The following is an 18,064-nucleotide window of genomic DNA, read 5'->3' on the forward strand; positions in this document are numbered from 1 at the left end:
TGGTGTATATATGTGGTTTTCCGTTACCAATCCAGACAATTTATGCTCTGTGGCGTAGTGGGAGCGCAGCACGCTGAGAAACGAGAGGTTGCTGGTTCGATTCCGCGTGACCGCCCCGCCGCAATAGTCTAGTGGCTAAGGCACTCGGCTGCTGACCCGCAAGTCGCGGGTTCGAATCCCGGCTGCGGCGGCTGCATTTCCGATGGAGGCGGAAATGTTGTAGGCCCGTGTGCTCAGATTTGGGTGCACGTTAAAGAACCCCAGGTGGTCGAAATCTCCGGAGCCCTCCACTACGGCGTCTCTCGAAATCATATAGTGGTTTTGGGACGTTAAACCCCACATATCTATCAATCAATCGATTCCGCGTGACAAATGCTTGCCTGCTGGTATTTTTCTTTGCAATCTCTTGGTATACATTTTTCAGTGGAGCCGTCGTGCAGCCCGGCATAAAACTCTCTCATTTTGAAAAGACCGTGGCACGCTGCGTGGGTTCACTGAATAAGGGAGGAGGGCGGTTGCCTCATGAACAGATAAGCATTTGCTTATCTGTTCATGAGGCAACAGATAAGCATTTGCTTACCAGTTAGTCAGCTTTCAAATTCTGCGAAAGGTATATTCCACCACTCGCACAAATGTTTTGCGCACGTGCACTACACTTCCTACAACACATTTGTCTGTAAACACAAGAATTAAAATACAATGCTGGAGTGGAAACTCGCGATGCACAGGCGGCAAATGTGAAGTCAAGGAATGAGGAGAGACAAGCTGCTGCTCGAGAAATGGGCTTGCGCGCCATCTGGTGACCTTCTATGCACAACGCATTGCGCATAGGCCACCGCTCTGCCGATTGGCCAATACTTCTAGAACACTGTACCGTCACCGTTGCAGCTGCAGTTGTGGGGATTGAGACTATCCCACCACCATTGCGCGAGTTTTTACGCCTATTTATGCCGTCCTCGTGTCCTAACATGACTCTGCCCATCTCTGCGGTCCGTGGGTGCTTTCGGGAGCGACATTGGCCTTCTCACACGGCAGCGTATGTCGACTGTGGTTCCGTGTTCAAATCTAGCGAGAACTTCCGCGCGTGCACAGCGGGAAAGCACCTCTCTGGATAGCGAAGGATGAGCAAGCCTTTTCTTTCGCGTCCATCGGCTTCTTTGTTCTTGGAGCTCACTCGGACTCTCCACCGGTGTGAAGGCTTATTTTTTTGTTGCCCCTTCAGAATGCTAGGCCAAAGAGCGGTGTGATGTGTTCATGCATGGTGGTCTTACTGTGCTGAACTGCACCTCTCAAAGCCAACGCGAGCAGAGTTGCCCTTGCTCGACGGGCAAAGGCAACTGATCGTGAGAGCACACAGCATAGTCGCAAGAGACAGTTTCCCTCAGCCACGTGTCACTGTGAGCCTCAACCACGTGTCACTGTGAGCAACCACGTGTCACTGTGAGCCTGTGTTGTACTTTCGCCTATGGCATGGATAAGCCTCTTTTGCTTTCCCACTGCCTTTTGCAGCAGATGCTGTATTGCGTTTTTTGGTGTTGCCGCAGGCAATAAAGTGTTGCAAATTGTTTGAGAGTAGTACTGTGTACTTGCCGCACTGCACCCTGTGTCTTGGCTGTCTGAACACGCATGTGCAGCGGCATTAGTCACGCTAGGCGACAGTGAACGTGGCCCTTTGGCTCGCTAAGACCAAATCCATGCTAATGGCAGGGGCGGTGCCAGGATTATTTTATAGTGGGGGGGGGGGGGGGGTGGGGGGCACTCACGATAAAAGAGTTTCATTGGGGAGGTGGGGCCCACTCGTGCCCATCTCTGGCAGCGCCTCTGCCTAGTGACCGTGCTCCTGCTGGACAGTGTACTAGCGTTGCTAGTGGTTCAACAACCTCACAGGACTCAACATGGCACGTGTGGTCCCATCCTTATCAACTACGTGTTTGCTACCTTGTGCTTTTGCCTTTGCATGCCAGTTCGATGTTATACGTAAACTTGTGGGCGTTCGCGTCGCTGTTGATCTTCTGGCCGCAAACGTGAATTTTGTATCACGCACGCTATTCTTTGTTCAGTGCTTGATGCAATCTTTTCGACGCTGGATCTTCGTGTCTTAGACAATTCCCATGACAACATACCGAACAGTAGGCTAGGCCTAATCGGCATCAGTTGCATTTTCGTTGTGGTCGCATTCAGAGTTGCGGTCGCATTCAGAGTTGCGGTTTAGTACGGAATCAACCCAACTCTTTGCGGTGGCTGCACTTGATTGAAAGAGTTGGTACCACTTATGAGAACGATGGTGGTACATGTAGCGCTCTAATGGTGAACTTACAGCGCAACACCAGAAAAAATACAGGACAGGGAAGGATCAAAAGAGAAAGAAAAGACGGCACTGACTCACAACTGTTGTTTATTGGAAAAAAACATGGTGAAAAGTATGTATATAGGTATTGGCAGCCTACATCACAACATGCGCAGAATACGAGGTGCACCGAGGTGGCGTTGTCACACTCATGGCAATAAACAAGATTGGCCTAAATAACTTAAATCTTTTTCATTCAGTGTGACGGATGGTTCACTAATGCACTTGCTACCCCTAATCTTTATATGAAATGCCTCAGCGATTTCTCTTGTTAGCTGGTTAGGATGCTTGAAGATGATGATGGTTCTCTCAAAAATGGAACGAGACAACCGCATGACCTGCAATGTTCCGGCAGATGAAGTCTCGCGATCCCTTGAAGAGATAACTCATGCTCTCTTAAACGAACATTCACACATCGTTTTGTTTGTCCCACGTACTCCCTACCGCACGATAATGGAGTTAAATACAGAGCTTTTTTTACGCATGTGATGTACTTGTTCTTATGATTCACAGCGCATCTCCCTTTGGCTTGTTTGTCCCTCAGCACATTATCAACCATCGGGCAAATGCGACCTACCTTATGTTTGGCGGAAAAAAGAACGTCGACACAATACCTTGATCCTACGTTTTTCAGCCCATGCGCCGATTTGTGTACATCAGGAAAAACTGCTCTTTTTCTTTTTCCATCAGAATTTTCTTGAGCTCCTCTGTGTTTCACGAGCTTAATGCTCCGAACCATCAACTCACACACAGATAAAATTACCTTGTCAGGATACCCAGCATCTACTAAGCGTTTTGCCTGGTTATGAAAAGCAGTATTCGACACATGCACACAGGATTTTCTGAGCGACGCATTTAAGATTGTCTTTGCAATCGCTCTCTTCACAATATTAGAAAGGCCAGACTTGCAATTCAAGATAGGCTTCACTGATCTTGGGTCATATTTCCAACACAAATGATTTTTTTACCAAAGGTTAGCTTTAGGTCCAGAAACTGTAGCTAGTAATCCTTAAAGATTTCGTGAGTGAAGGTGAGGCCTATACCATGCTGACTGAACAAATTGAAAATGTGATCAATGTCCTTATGGTGAATGTCATTGTGTGAAAATATTACTAAATAGTCTACGTAACGAAAAACAGCACTGCTGCACTTACTAGGTGATCTTCCAGCTGCCTGTCAATGTAGCCTAAAATAATGTCACTAATAATAGGGGCCACGCTCGACCCTATGCAGACACCAGACTTTTGTACATAAAGATCCCCCCCGCCACGACACAAAGGTACTTTCAAGGTAAAATGACAAAAGTTCAAGAAATGATTCTAAAGATATACTGCAAGCATTGATGAAAGATTCTTCATCGTTGTCAAACACAATGCAGGCTTTTACGCATTTCATAACCTGGCAATGCGGAAGGGAATAATCTAAATTTTTCACGTCGACACTGAAGGGGCTACGTAGGCTCGAGTTATTTTTGAGGTACTCGCACACAGAATCCGAATTCGGTATACGAAAAGGGTCAACAATATTCAGGCGTGCTAGGTTCTTTTGCAGAAAACGCGAAACATCTAACTGCCAGCTACCTTTTTCCGAGACTATAGCCCGGAAAGGCATGTCTTCCTTGTGCGTTTTCACCGTAAAGAAAGCTTCTAACTCCAGGTTTTTCGCCCTCTTTACGCTGGCTGCCAAACATTGCAGATTCATTCCTTCTAACAAGGAAAGCGCTCGGTGTTTTACTTCTGTGGCCTTAACACTGACACGCCTGATATTTTTCTTAACTGTGGCCTCGCTCTTCAGTGAGTATGCTTCAGAATTCATAATGGAAAAGTGTCCTTCTTTGTCGGCTACTAGTACATGCAGTTTGTTTTCACAAAGAAAATCAACTAGCGGCCTTAGTGAGTCCGTGCCCCCCCGCGCCTTTCCCGTTCTGGCAATGGTATCAACACAGTCCGAAACACACCTTGAACGTTCATCTTCCTTGGCACACCTTGAGACCATCCTGGATCCTAACCAACTGGCCCAACTTACCGTCTTACTACTCTATTGGTGATTTGCGATTCAATTACATTGTCTTGAAATCAGGTGCACGCCTGTGAAGTACAACTACCGGCACCTTTCAGCGGATGAAATTTTGGACATGATTCGACATAGTTTCTTTGCAATGCGCATAGTCTAGGCGGTCTGAGAAGTAGGCGACGAATTTCCGCGATGGTGCTTTAGATTCCTTTCCCTTTCCACGTTAATTTGGCGATACGTGTGTCTGGAAGTTAAATTTTTTAACATTCGGAAATATAAATGGTTACAAGCACCACGCATCACATGCTTCGATTCTTGAACAAGCGAGGCGGCATGCTCAACACGTTTGGCGCAAGAGTGACCCTTGAAAAAGTTTGTTTTGGTTGTAGTGTGGTACCGCCTACAGTGCAGATATTCGCGACTCCCGTTACTTATGTTATAAGTTGTCTCTACTGTACAGTATACTCTTTTTAAGAGGAACTTCAAAGGACCAACATCATTTGTTCGTCTTGCCAGGAGTTCGTCTTATCAGAAGTGCCCTCAAAAACCAAATACTAACTCGCCAAGTACATCTAATCGGTCGCATGAAAACACTGAATGAAGTATGCTTACAGTGGGAGGAAAGGAGTAAGAAAAGCAATTATTTGGCTAAGCTTGATCAGTGCTATGCTTTCAAGTATGGTATTTACACTAATCTAATAAGTACTCGATTTCATGAGTTCATTATGATTGATTTGTGGGGTTTAACGTCCCAAAACCACCATTTGATTATGAGAGACGCCGTAGTGGAGGGCTCCGGAAATTTTGACCACCTGGGGTTCTTTAACGTGCACCCAAATCTGAGTACACGGGCCTATGAGTTCATTATGAATATTCTTATAAGTTGCTACCACATCATAACAATAAAACTGCTGCACGACCATATTTTGATGATTGGTAAAATATAAAAAGGGAGAGACAAGCACAACTGTTGTTTAAATAATGGAAAATTGATTCTTCTGGTTGTTTATTTTCTGAGAGGCTGTTTTACAGGCTTTGCTATCACTTCCAATATACGCCAAGTTGCTTATGAAAGTCTGCAAGGTTTTATTTAAGGGTCAGAAGTTTTCTTATCTTCAGCCCATAGTAAGTTTTCGTGAACGACAAGTGGCTTAAGATCTCCATTTGCACTACTGGCAATCACAAGCCTCGGGCACACGAAAGTATAGTATGAACATGGAGAAGGGTTGACGGGCGGGCCTTGGCACATTAGTGTTGTCCCCTTAAGCTGGCTGTGTTGTGTGTGGCAAAGGTTCCAGGAGATGTTTCTTTTTCATCCAGGTGTTCACACTCTTCTTGGAGGCCTTGGGGGAGCTGATTCACGTCCACAGTGCAGACTTGCACAGCTGGTTGTACGTTCTCCTTACCCGTCTCTTCATCAAGACGGGAACAGACCTTTTAAGCTCGCTACAAATGAAGATTCAGAAGATCCTGTCTATAATTCGGTAACTACGCTTTTTATTTGATTGCATTTCAATGTATGGAGTAGCTATGATATGGATATATCGGTCCACCTGAAACCAGCTTTCATATTCTTTTGACATCCCTTTGTGTTTCCACTCAATAATGTTTATCGCTGTTAATTGGAATTTTATGAAACTAAACTTTCGTGAGTGAAGTGCTGGCAGAACTTGCCCATCAAGGATTGTTTATTTTGTATTTTCTGAGCTTCTTATGTTGACTGTAATGTCAAACATTGTAATACTACTGTCATGGTGCTTCTTTTTTACTGTAGCCATGGAGGCAGCACCTCGTACAGCTGCTTAGGGCATGAGGCATCCCGATTGTTGCAAAAAAATGAAAAACTGGTTGTAAAAAGCTTGACAGTCTTGCTGCAGCCTTACTTTTGTACTTTACCATTTTGATGAATGCTTGATGGATCCAGAGGTTCCGTATAAACCTTTATTTCATTATTTGTGGTTGCAGGGACTGTTTTCCACATGGTGACCAATTTCAGGCGGTGGTGAGGTACATCACTGATCCAACGCAGACTCCCAATATCAAGGTTAGCTGCAGTTTTTTTGCTTTCATTTATGTTCATAAGCACAAGGCATTTCCTGCCACCTATGAAAGCGTTTTTTGTTCCTAAAAAATTGCTGCATTCAACCTCAATATTCACTTTTTTGATGCGTGGATTAAATTTTTCTTGTACGAAATTTATTTGTACATCACATTTGCACTGACAAAGTTAATCTCTTCGTCAAATGTTCACGTGAATTAAACCGCATTAGTTTGCACATTAAAAAAAAAAAGGCTCCAGTAGGCCTACTCTGTTGTGAAAATTAATGCTCCCCCTTCTTCATTTTGAATTAGTGCGCTTTTGTAGCAGTTCAAGATGTTGTGACTTGTTCAACATTAGGATCTCTGTTGAGCATATGAGTATACTTAAATAAAAACTCTCAAGTGTTTTTCAGTTAACACTTGAAAAATTCTAGAGGTCTATTAATACACAAACATGCGTTTTATTATTAAGAAAGAGAGGTCTTCAGCCAGATCTAGACATTCACCTGCACGGTCAGCGGATACCTGTGAAAACCCTACAAATTTTTACGTATAATTTTAGACATGAAATTAACATTTGTACTCCACATCAAAAATCGGAGAAACAAGTGTTTAAAAACCATGAACATTCTGAAAGTGTTGTCACGCACTACGTGGAGAAGTGATAGAAAATGTCTGATGAGTCTTTATAAATGCCTCACACGCACTCGTTTAGATTATGGGGTGGTCGTGTATTAGTCTGTAACACGAAGCACTTTGCAAATGCTTGACCCCGTTCACCATTTGGGCATTCGTGTCCCTACAGGTGTCTTTCGCACTAGCCCCGTAGAAAGCCTCTAGGTAGAATTGAACGAGTGGTCGCTCCATCTGCAGCGATGTTACATGTCCTTTGTATACTAGAACCTGAAAGTGAACCAGACAAGGAACACCCATACTCCACAATCAATAATATGTTCTGTTCGAAAACCATCCTTCGTTTCGACACTCCTACTCGCTTCGTGTCTGGGGCCTAGTGGAGGAAACGAGTGTCCCACTCGAACACTGCTTGCCTGCGGAATACCATGGGCGTGGCAAACATGTCTTTTCCTAGAAGTTGCAACGCACGCGCTCATTGCACACGTCCGCATACACTTCCTGGAACTGCAACATAAATACAGTAATGCCTCCTTAGCTCGAAATCGTAAAACCATAGAAAATTTTGAGATAAATGAATTTTCGAGACAAGCAAAGTTGCACTAATTACTGGGAAAATGGCACATATTTCAAAAACTTCGGGAAAAGTTTGCAAGCAACACAGTGAAGGAACCTGCGGCTCCTCGGTTCCAGAGAAACAATCGCACCTCCTCACATCCGATGGAATAGACCTTATGCGAAATTGCTGCCATCTGTCGTCCATTGTGTGCCTACCGCCATGTTCAGCCCGGCGCAGTACAAACAGTCTGATCGGGTTTACGTATACGTAAACATCATCAAAAAAGGAGATGACAAGGACTTGCAGCCCGATCAGCTTGATATCCTTCGTACATTTACAAAGGTAATTTCTAACCGAATTAAGACAACATTAGAATTCAATCAACCAAAGGAACAAGCAGGATTCCGAACAGGCTACTCAACAATCAACCACATTCATGCTATCAATCAGGTAATAAAAAAATGCTCGGAATACAGCCAACCACTATAGATAGCCTTCATAGATTACGAGAAGGCGTTTGATTCAGTAGAAATGTCAGGAATCGTGCAGGCTCTGCAGAATCATGGTGTCAATACAGCCTATATGAATATCCTGGAAGAAATCTACAGGGGATCAACTGCCACCATAGTGCTCCATAAAAAAAGCAACTGTAATAAAAATATTCTTTATCGGGGCTAAGGTTCGTCAAAGCTTGTTTTGCGTGTCGTGCGAGGAGAAACGGACTTTTAAATGACGCGGTAACAACACACACCACATTTATGACAGAGCACGAAAGGGAAAAAAAAAATAGAACACAGAACCAGAAAAACCGTGAAGGCAAATAAGTAACAAAACTGTCTCATCGAACGAGAAAACCAATGAACGCAAGTTCAAGGCGGAGAGTTCTAAAACCTCACAATGATATACGGGGCCTTACGATTGCCGAGGTGCAGGGCAGGAGGCGGCGACAGGCGATCGGGAGCGGGATGCATCTCGATGTGCGACGCTATGGTGACGACGGCGTTTGACGGCGTGGGTGCGACTACAAAGCAGTCAACTCGCATCGGAGACGCGATGCTCCATGCGGGGAATGGCCAGCTCGCCCAGCGAACTGCTTGCGTCGAGACGGGATGCTCGGCGCAACCGTAACCATTAGCCAGGCCACGTACGTCGCTGTGCTGAACGGCTGACCGTGGGGACGCCTCGCCGAGATCCGCGATGCCTTCAACAAGGAAGAGAACAGCAGGCCAAGCCATGCCCAGAGATGCAGTACTCGTGCCGACAACGCTACCCCAGCTGGTAGTTGGACGGCAGTAGTGTGGACAGCCGCGTTCCCTGGCCGGAACCTGGATCGCCTGCGTCCGACGCTTCGGCCCGCTGTCTTCCGTCTGCCGCTGCTTCGGCTCTTCCCCAGCAAAGAAGCTTACCGCCACGTAATGGTCACACATGGCCCAATTGTGGCACGCCACTTTTATGGACTATCACAGGTCATCATCAGCTGATTGGCTGACCTCACGCGCACAGTTGGCTCGAAATCACACGCGCCTTGCTCCGCACTTTCGTCATTGTCGTCGTTTTTCTCGAATCCTCACAGAAACAAAATACCAATCAAGGAGGGTGTAAAGCAGGGGGATACAATCTCCCCAATGCTATTTACCGGGTGCTTACAGGAGGTTTTCAGGGGCGTAGAATGGGAAGAGTTGGGAATAAGAGTTAATAAAGAGTACCATAGTAACCTGCGCTTCTCCAATGACATTGCATTGCTAAGTATCTCGGGGAACGAATTGCAACTCATGATTACAGAGTTATCATATTACTATTACCCAAATAAGAATGTTTGCTGACGATTGCATACTATACAAAAATGCACAGTCACCGAGCGACCAGGCCGAACTTAATCTTAACTTAGACAGAATTAAAAACTGGTGCGATCAGTGGCAAATGCAGCTTAACCCAACAAAAACTGTTTTTATGTCCATTTCTAGAAAAAAAGAACATTCTTAGTTATCCGTACAGTATTAATGGTCACGAACTTGCTCAGGCTAAGCAATATAAATACCTAGGTCTCATATTTACACCCGACTTGCGTTGGAATTTTCTAGTTGAGGAACTTTGTTCCAAAGCTAACAAGATGTTATGGGGCCTGAGACGTAACCTCCACTGTGCCTCTCCCGATGTTAAAACTTTAGTTTATAAAACTCTGCTAAGACCCAAAATCGAATATGCTAAAGTAGTGTGGGATCCCTATACCCAAACGAACTGTTTGAAACTCGACAAAATACAGCGACTTAGTTCTAGGTTTATATTTAATAAATACCGTCGTTTCCATTCACCTACCGAATTATTCAAACTTGCAGAGCTCTTACCTCTACAAAAACGCACCGAATATGAAAGGCTGAAATTCCTTTTCATAATAGTTCATAATCACGTTAAAATAAGCTACAACAGGTACTTTGAAATTAAAACACAAAAAACGTCAAGACACAGACACAGTATGTACATATTGCCCCCCAAAGTTCATAATGACTGTTTCAGGTACAGCTTCTTCCCCAGGGTGATTCAGCAGTGGAGTTCGTTACCAGATTCGGTTGTGGAAATCATATCGCTTACTGACTTTTTAGAAGCAATAAAACATATAGTGCACTCTGATACCATGCGTTAAGATTGTGAATATGTGTGAATTACGTGCTTTGTAACTAGGCTATGATATTTATTATGTGTTTTATTATGCGTAAAATATGTGTATTTCGGCAGTGATGATTTCTTTTCTTATTTTTCACTAACTTCTCTGTTTGAACTATACGCTTAGCCATTATGATATATTTGTTGTATGTGCTCTGAAATGATGTGTTCTAGTAGTGAAGGTGCTTTTTCTTATGTTTCTTTTATGCACACTTCTGTTTTATATGAATCAACTCCACTCCTGTAATAGCCCGCAAAGGGCTGGCAGTATCAATAAATGAAATGAGACAAGAGAGCAGAAAGGCGGGTCTTAAAATTGATCTGCAGAAAACGAAAGTAATGCACAACAACCTCGGAAGGGAGCAGCGCTTCGAGATAGGTAATAGAGCACTTCAAGTGGTAAAAGACTGTCTATTTAAGAGCCGCGGAGCCAAATCACGAGATTCAAAAAACTAAAAGAATAAGAATGGGGTGGAGCACATTTGGCAAGCACTCTCAAATTATGACAGGTAGATTGCCACTATCCCTCAAGAGGAAGGTATATAACAGCTGCATCTTGCCAGTACTTTGTTACGTAGCAGAAACCTCGAGGCTTACAAAGTGGGTTCAGCTTAAATTGAGAACATCGCATTGAGCGATGGAAAGGAGAATGATAAGTGTAACCTTAAGAGACAAGGAGCTAGCAGAGTTGAGGATAATAGGGGTTGAGGATATCATAGTTGAAATTGCTGACCTTCATAAAAAAGGCTGGACGACGCATCCCTGTTCTCTGATGTGGGCACTTGGGAAGCCACCGGAAGGTCCCTACACTTTCTCTGAAGTTGGCATCTTCTGGGCACTTTAGGCATGTAATTTATATATTATATGTTGGCAGTTGTTGTGATGGTAATATTTGTGTTTTCTTTTTATATTATACATTCTCGTGGTCATCTAACATTACACGAAAAATGACAGATGCCGTTCAAAACAGCGAGGTTCTGTGATCTACCGCTACAGTCGTCGACAGATTTTTTTTGACCTGGTGGGGACCGAAAAAAAGTTTTAAAAATTGAACAGTCTGAAAAATTCGTTTTTGTCAGAAATATGAACTTTATGGCATCAAGCAGGCTTTAAAAAGTCCATGATTCTGCCTTGCCTCATGCTACCCTTGGAAGCAATTTGGTTCGCCCATATTTGCGCCAAGGTAACATCGTCACCGTAAATGCTTGACAAAAGCGTCATCACGGTGGCGACCTGTGCTGCCGACAGCTTCGAGCGATTATCGTCATCATCCGAAGCACTCTACGACTGCGGCACAACCTGGTGGAAAAGTTTCTTCATCTGTGGACTTCGCGCACGAAATTGTCATCGTCCGCACGAGCGAAGTCTTTAAATAGGGAGCTTTAGGAAAATGCTTGATGACGCTGAGGGCGTTGCGAGTATAGCAGACACATTATGAATTCTAAAATAGCGTTTGCTCCCCCTGGAGAAAGGTCTAGGGACATTCGCCAGGACAGCAAACTCAAATGCATGGAAGCTACATAGAACACTTCGCGGGCCGCGATCGCCGCACGCTATTTCGGTTTTCTGCGGGCCGGCCGCAAACGGCGACTCGCGTTTCGACGCATGCACAGTAGCAGCGACCGCACCACAAGGACTCCCAGTGCACTATTCTAAAGCTCCCTAATGTCATTGTGGCAGGCCCATTCACTCCACTACTGCATGGCTCTGCCTCTTCCCTGTACGGTGCAATGACGTCAGTGCTGACCACTACGGCTGACCGAAGACGAAAGAATGGCCCTGTGCCACGTTTTCTAAAGCAGACGCGGCCTCTGAAACTTGAAATATGACGTTTGCTTTCCAATCTTGGAGGCAGGAATGCCATTCATTTTAAAATTAAGTCTCTAAGCTTAGTCAAGCCGGCAGAAAATCCAACATTGCAGCGTTCATACAGGTTCCTGGCGCGGCTCAAAACAAGCGATTTAGTCCGAAAAATCCAACTTAAAGGGGCGAATTCGTCCAGAAAATCTGTCGAAAAAATGCATTAGCCCTAGGGGGACCCTGACGGTGAACTTTTGAAGTCCGAAATATTCAACAAGTCTGAATTTTTGAAATCCGAAAAATCGGTGGGCGACTGTAGTCCATTCAACAAACCCTACGACTTGGCAATCACTTGGAATACTGAGTAACAATTCACGAAAGCTGACAGATGCTGTGCTTTTACGTACAACGTTACAATTATTTATTAGTCAGGTGACATCTTTTTTTTTTTTTACAAAAAAAAGTAGTGAGTGCAATGGTAGCCAGGAGCGCAAATGTTTGTCTTTTGTGAGTGATCCGGGAAAGAAAACAATGTTGGGATGACATTGTTTCAAAGATGAGTTTTTGGTAACCGAGGGATCAAAACATCACTCTGCAAAATGATCACTGAAATCAAACACCTTCAACGTGCCTCCATAAAAAGTAGGCGGTCAAATACTATCATCTCTTTGCAGGATGGGTAAAAAAAAAGAATATAATTTTGATGTACTTATGCGTAAAATGTTTGCGCGACATGTCCGGTAGATTCATAAAGTTTACAGCTCTCTACAGGCCAGCATTTCATTAAAAACAGAAAATCCCTCGCACACGCATCAGGCGACTGTTCATGGTGGTGGCTTCCGGGACACCAACGGCGTCTTCCGGTGGTTTCAACTGCGCGCGCTCAATGCGCCATCCAGCTTCCCCTATAGAGATCAGTGGTTGAAATCAAAAAGAGGAAATGGACATAGGCCAGACATGTAGCGCGTAGGCAGGATAACCGCTGGTCATTAAGGGTAACTGACTGGATTCCCAGAGAAGGCAAGCAGGCTAGAGGGAGACAGAAAGTTAGGTGGGCAGATGAGATTAGGAAGTTTGCGGGTATAAAGTGGCAGCAGCAAGCACAGGATCGAGTTGACTGGTGGATCATGACAGAGGTCTTTGTCCTGCAATGAAAAGAGTGAGGCTGATGATGATGGTATTGTTGTAGGCCCGTGTGCTCAGATTTGGGTGCACGTTAAAGAACCCCAGGTGGTCAAAATTTCCGGAGCCCTCCACTACAGCGTCTCTCATAGTCATATGGTGGTTTTGGGACGTTAAACCCCACAAATCAATCAATGATGATGATGGTATAAGCTAAGCATACTGACACGAGGCATGTATTGGCTGATAATTGTAATGCCAGCACATGGCTGCGTTCCTTGCTGCACACAAAGAGAAACTCGAAACGCTGAAGGAAAAAGGGTAAGCTGATGACGTTTCCGGCATGTGCTCTGGCTACTGCTCCCAAAACACATGTTTGCATTCTCCTTTGAAGCAAGTAAGACATGCAATAGCACAAGCTGTGATCCATTGGTGACCTACTGTGCAGTGAATGGATTAATTAGACTACTAATAGTCACAAAAGTTCGAATGTAGCGCAGACTGAGAAGCAGCTTTGCCGCATTACGAGAATGTGACGAGGTGAAGCATATTAAATTTGAAAGGGTTAGTTTTGTTGTGACATTGACTGCATTTGCCTTTGGGAAGTTCAAATAGTAATAATTTTTATGCAAATCAAATGCAACAGCAAATGCTATTCAAAAAATATTTGAAATTTCTAATATTCGCGCACTCCTTAAAATTTAGGTTTGAAACACTATTAAAAAAATATTTGGAATTTCTAATATTCACGCACTCCTTAAAACTTGAGTTTGAAGGGCACATGGAACAAATAGTAATTTAATCAAATATTTTTAATTGAATTCAAATAGCATATATGTTTCTCAAATTATCAAGTAAAATGAGCATACGTGTCATGACCCAAGTAACCGACACAGTATTGTTTAAATTAAAACAAGGCATGTGCAGATGGAAGCAACTTTGAATAGTGGCAGTATTCTTTTTGTGGAATGATAGCTTGTAAAATATGTTCTTTTACAATTTACTATAGTAGTGCTTAAAGCTTATGAGCTGGTGTAAAAATGTATACATATTTATATATATACCGTATTTACTCGCATAATTTTCGCCGTTTCATAATTTTTGCACTGCTAATATATTGTCAGCCTTACGAAAAAAATTTCCTCTGCACTTTCTGACCCGCCCAAACCAGCTTGCCCGGCGCGCGGATGAAAACTTTGGACTTTCGGACTGTATGCACTGGCGCCCTGGCGCGCCCACCACGCCGATCAGGCTAGCGCAGTCAATCAAGCTGCGAGTGCGAAGTTCCTTCTTCCGAGGGCTTCCCCTGAACTAGCGTTACTGGAATACTATACTCAAACACCCAAATCTATTGATGGGTCTACGCTGACGGGTCGCCGGAACCGCTCGAGCGTTTTCCCAATTTTTTCCTCCATGGTTTCCCCCCTTTTTCTCTCCATCTTTACCACCGTAGGCATACCCGCTCGCGTCACAGCACTGGTAACTTTCGGCTCCGTAGGCTTGCAAGGGCCTGTCGTGCCAACTTCTCCTCTCGTGTCTGCGTCCGCACAGCAACGCACGCTTGGTTGATTTCGGAAGTTTAAGTTTCGCCATTCGTCCTCCGCATTTTTACTGTTCTCTTGCGACGAGCTACAGTAATTATACATACAACAAAATTCAAGCTCACTATTATAAACCTTGCCGATGAAAACGGGAATCGGCCAATGTCGAGCACTTCATGAAGTGCTTCAATGTGCGACGATCGGCGTGATCGGTACAGTAGAAAAGCAGACGAGTCCGCGCTTGCTAATACAAGTTTCCTGCCCGTTCAAGGCCTTTTCAGCTATATGCGAACGCTTAGGCCCTCCGGTATCGCTGTGTCTTGGGACCTAGTTTCTCTCAACATTGTCGAGAAGAGCTTAAAAAATAGGGACATTCATTCGAAGGCAGTGAACAGAACCAAGGGGGATATGCTATGGAAGAGCAGTGACAGCGGCCGCGACGATGATTTTTAATCGGGCCTCTCGATCAGTGATTTCGACAAGACTGCGCTTGACCAGATCTGACTGGTTTAAGTATGCGCTAATGCTTTTAAATAAACAAATGCACTTTGTTTGTGCTCTAAGTTATTAACATTTTACAACTATATACTGCACACATTAAAACTATTGCACATTATTTTGCATGTGTTTGCCGAATCACTGCGTAATTTGCGCACCCCCTTCTCAGAGCCCCAAAATTGCGAAAAAAAGTGCGCGAATTATGCGAGTAAATACAGTATATACAAGGTGTCCCAATTATCACGCAGCATGATTTAAAGAATATAGGAACCGCATTACGCGAACCAAACCTAGTGCATATTCTTCTCAGTATAGTGTAGTAACCACCACTCATTTTTTGTTAGTGACAGTTAATTAGTCATAACTATATATCTGCAACCCGTAAATACTCTCCGATTTATCTAAATGTCAATGAGGTAGATGTGCGCATGTTGAAACATCATCTGTATGTGCTACTTTTGACAATGTACTAGTTGCACTCTCATTTTTTCATGCAGATAAGGAAGGCCCGCAAAATATAAAAAATGACACGGCGCTAAACTGCTGCGAGCATCTGTAAACAGCGCCCTCAAATGAGCTTATTTTGAGGTGGCCAGTATCAATGAAAGACATGCAGCAAGAAAAATACAGATTGCGCTATCTGCCTCTGTTATTTTAGACAGGCTGCAATCAGAAGTGTTCCAGCCCCTTTATCAATGAAAACAGTTGACCATGAGATATGAAAAATGATAGTGATGCACAAACAAGTGAAAAAAATTGCTGCAAGACTTTGGCACATTTTGGCACATTTACTGTATAGTTAGAATGTGTGAAACGCTGTCAGTGGCTATGGAAAAAGAGGCAGAGCGGTTGCTTGCAGTGAGCTCATTCGAGGGCGCTGTTTTTTTTTTTTTTTTTTTTGTGGGTGGGAGTGCAGTCACGTGTTATTTTTCATATTTCAGTGGCTTACATAAAAGGAAAAAATGAGTGTGCAAATAGTCTATTGTCAAAAGTAGCACGAACAGATGACATTTGGACATGTGCTCATCTGCCTCATTGACACTTGGATAAGTAGGCGAGTATTTTTTCAGTGTTAAATATATGTGACTAATTAATAAATTATCATTAAACAAATATTTGTAGTTTATACTACACTATACTGGAAACAATATGTACTAGGTTTGGTTCCTGTAATGCCGTTCCTATTTTTTTTAATCGTGCTGCATGATAATTGGGGTGCCCTGTATATGTGAAAGCAATATGTTGATTTAACATTGAAGTAGGGCTTCATGGCAGTGCAGATTTCTCCTGGATAGGTGTATTCACGGCGTAGCACTTTTTTTATTGCAGTGAAACCACTTTTACAAGGTGCTACATGCAGTTTGTGTGTCTATTTGTTCATTTCGCAAACTTTGAAAGTTCGGATAATTTAAATTAATTTGAAAATTTATTTGAATACTGTAACCATCGTTTCAATTACCCGAATATTCACACTTCTCAAGCTATAGCTAAACCCATCATGGCATTTTTTCTTCCCACAGGTCAAAATCACAATACTGCGGTATCTGATGACTCTGCTCCATGCAATGGATTCTGGGGACTTGCTGGTCAACACTCCAGAGACACACTCTATGGTTGCCAAGATATTTGCCTGGATACGTGATCAGAAAAGTCCTGAACTTAAGAGGGTCAGTGTGCCTCCTGTGTGGGTTTTTCTCTTCAGTGTGTGCCAAGCCACATTCGCACACGGGAGACTCCATTAGCAATCTTCATTCTTGATTGTACCAGCTGTTGCATTTTGTAGAATTCTCATTCTCTCTCTTTCATCGCAGCATGCCCAGGAAGTTATTGTGTCTATATTCAAGCTGAGGCCAGGAGAAATTAATGGATTACTGAGCAGACTTGACCCTGACAATCAGGTAAACAGTTTTGTATGTCCCTTTAGACTTCTAAGTGCTCATTCATACATGTAGACCTACACCATCATTGCCAGAACAGCCTGGCTGTGTAATCTGTGCAGCTAACTGCACCTAGCTGTAAAATCATTGCATGGAAAGCCCAACTTATTAGGTTTTGTTTATTTGGCAGAAAACAGTTATCCAGTCATACCCACTTATAGCAGTGCTCGAATGCCACCATAATTTGATTGTTATAGCCAGTAGTTATTATAAAATGAGTTGGCTGGCTCTTGTGAGAAAACTACAATATCGGATTGGATATTCCAACAGACGTCAGTGACAAGGATGACAAAGCTGCTGACTTTCTCAGACATCATTGAAAATTCGGAAGCTTACATGGGACTGCCACAAGCCCCATAGAGCCAGTATACAGCAACAGCTTATGATACCGAAAGTCTTCCAAACTTTTCACTCAAATTGCATGTCCATAGGTGTACAAACAGAAGCCACAACCTCTCCCAGGCCATAGTGCATTTCAAGTCAGCTTTGCCACAATTTTTTAGTGCAATGCAGTGAAGCATAGAGCATAATGAACGGAGTGGTCACGATTAATTTCGGGAGCACTTGCAAAAGATGGGATTGAGAGAGACGGGCGTGTCAACAAACACAATTCATGCAAAGGATGGACATAGCGAATACCTGAAATTCGCGGTAAAACACTCAAAATTAACAAACACTGTACAGTCGACTCCCGTTAATACGAAGTTCACGGGAACCGCAAAAAACTTCGAATTAAGCAAAAAGCACTAAAAACGGCACTTTTATTAGTTTAAAAGCGCGACAGTTTTTAGGAAAAATAGTCTGTCATCTTTTTCTGCTTGCCGAATCTGGCTGCGGCTAGCAAGTTTTGTAAGGAATACACGTGTCGAAGTGCTTCTTCGGCGTTGTGTTCTTCAACAAAAAACCGCTGCGC

At 43.6% G+C, this 18,064-nt stretch overlaps 1 protein-coding gene across 11 annotated transcripts in view; it reads left to right on the forward strand.

The window, feature by feature from the left end:
- Nucleotides 1–18,064, forward strand: part of LOC119171618 (CLIP-associating protein 1-B) — a 274,680-nt gene that overhangs the window by 211,078 nt on the left and 45,538 nt on the right. For all 11 annotated transcript variants that reach the window (XM_037422393.2, XM_037422396.2, XM_075892178.1 and 8 more), the window contains 4 exons: nt 5,681–5,844; nt 6,326–6,404; nt 16,735–16,881; nt 17,026–17,112. In XM_037422393.2, the coding sequence (XP_037278290.2) occupies nt 5,681–5,844; nt 6,326–6,404; nt 16,735–16,881; nt 17,026–17,112 (477 nt within the window). The remainder of the gene's footprint in view (nt 1–5,680; nt 5,845–6,325; nt 6,405–16,734; nt 16,882–17,025; nt 17,113–18,064) is intronic.

This window comes from Rhipicephalus microplus, chromosome 4 (assembly GCF_043290135.1).
Source record: "Rhipicephalus microplus isolate Deutch F79 chromosome 4, USDA_Rmic, whole genome shotgun sequence".
Lineage (NCBI taxonomy): Eukaryota > Metazoa > Arthropoda > Arachnida > Ixodida > Ixodidae > Rhipicephalus > Rhipicephalus microplus.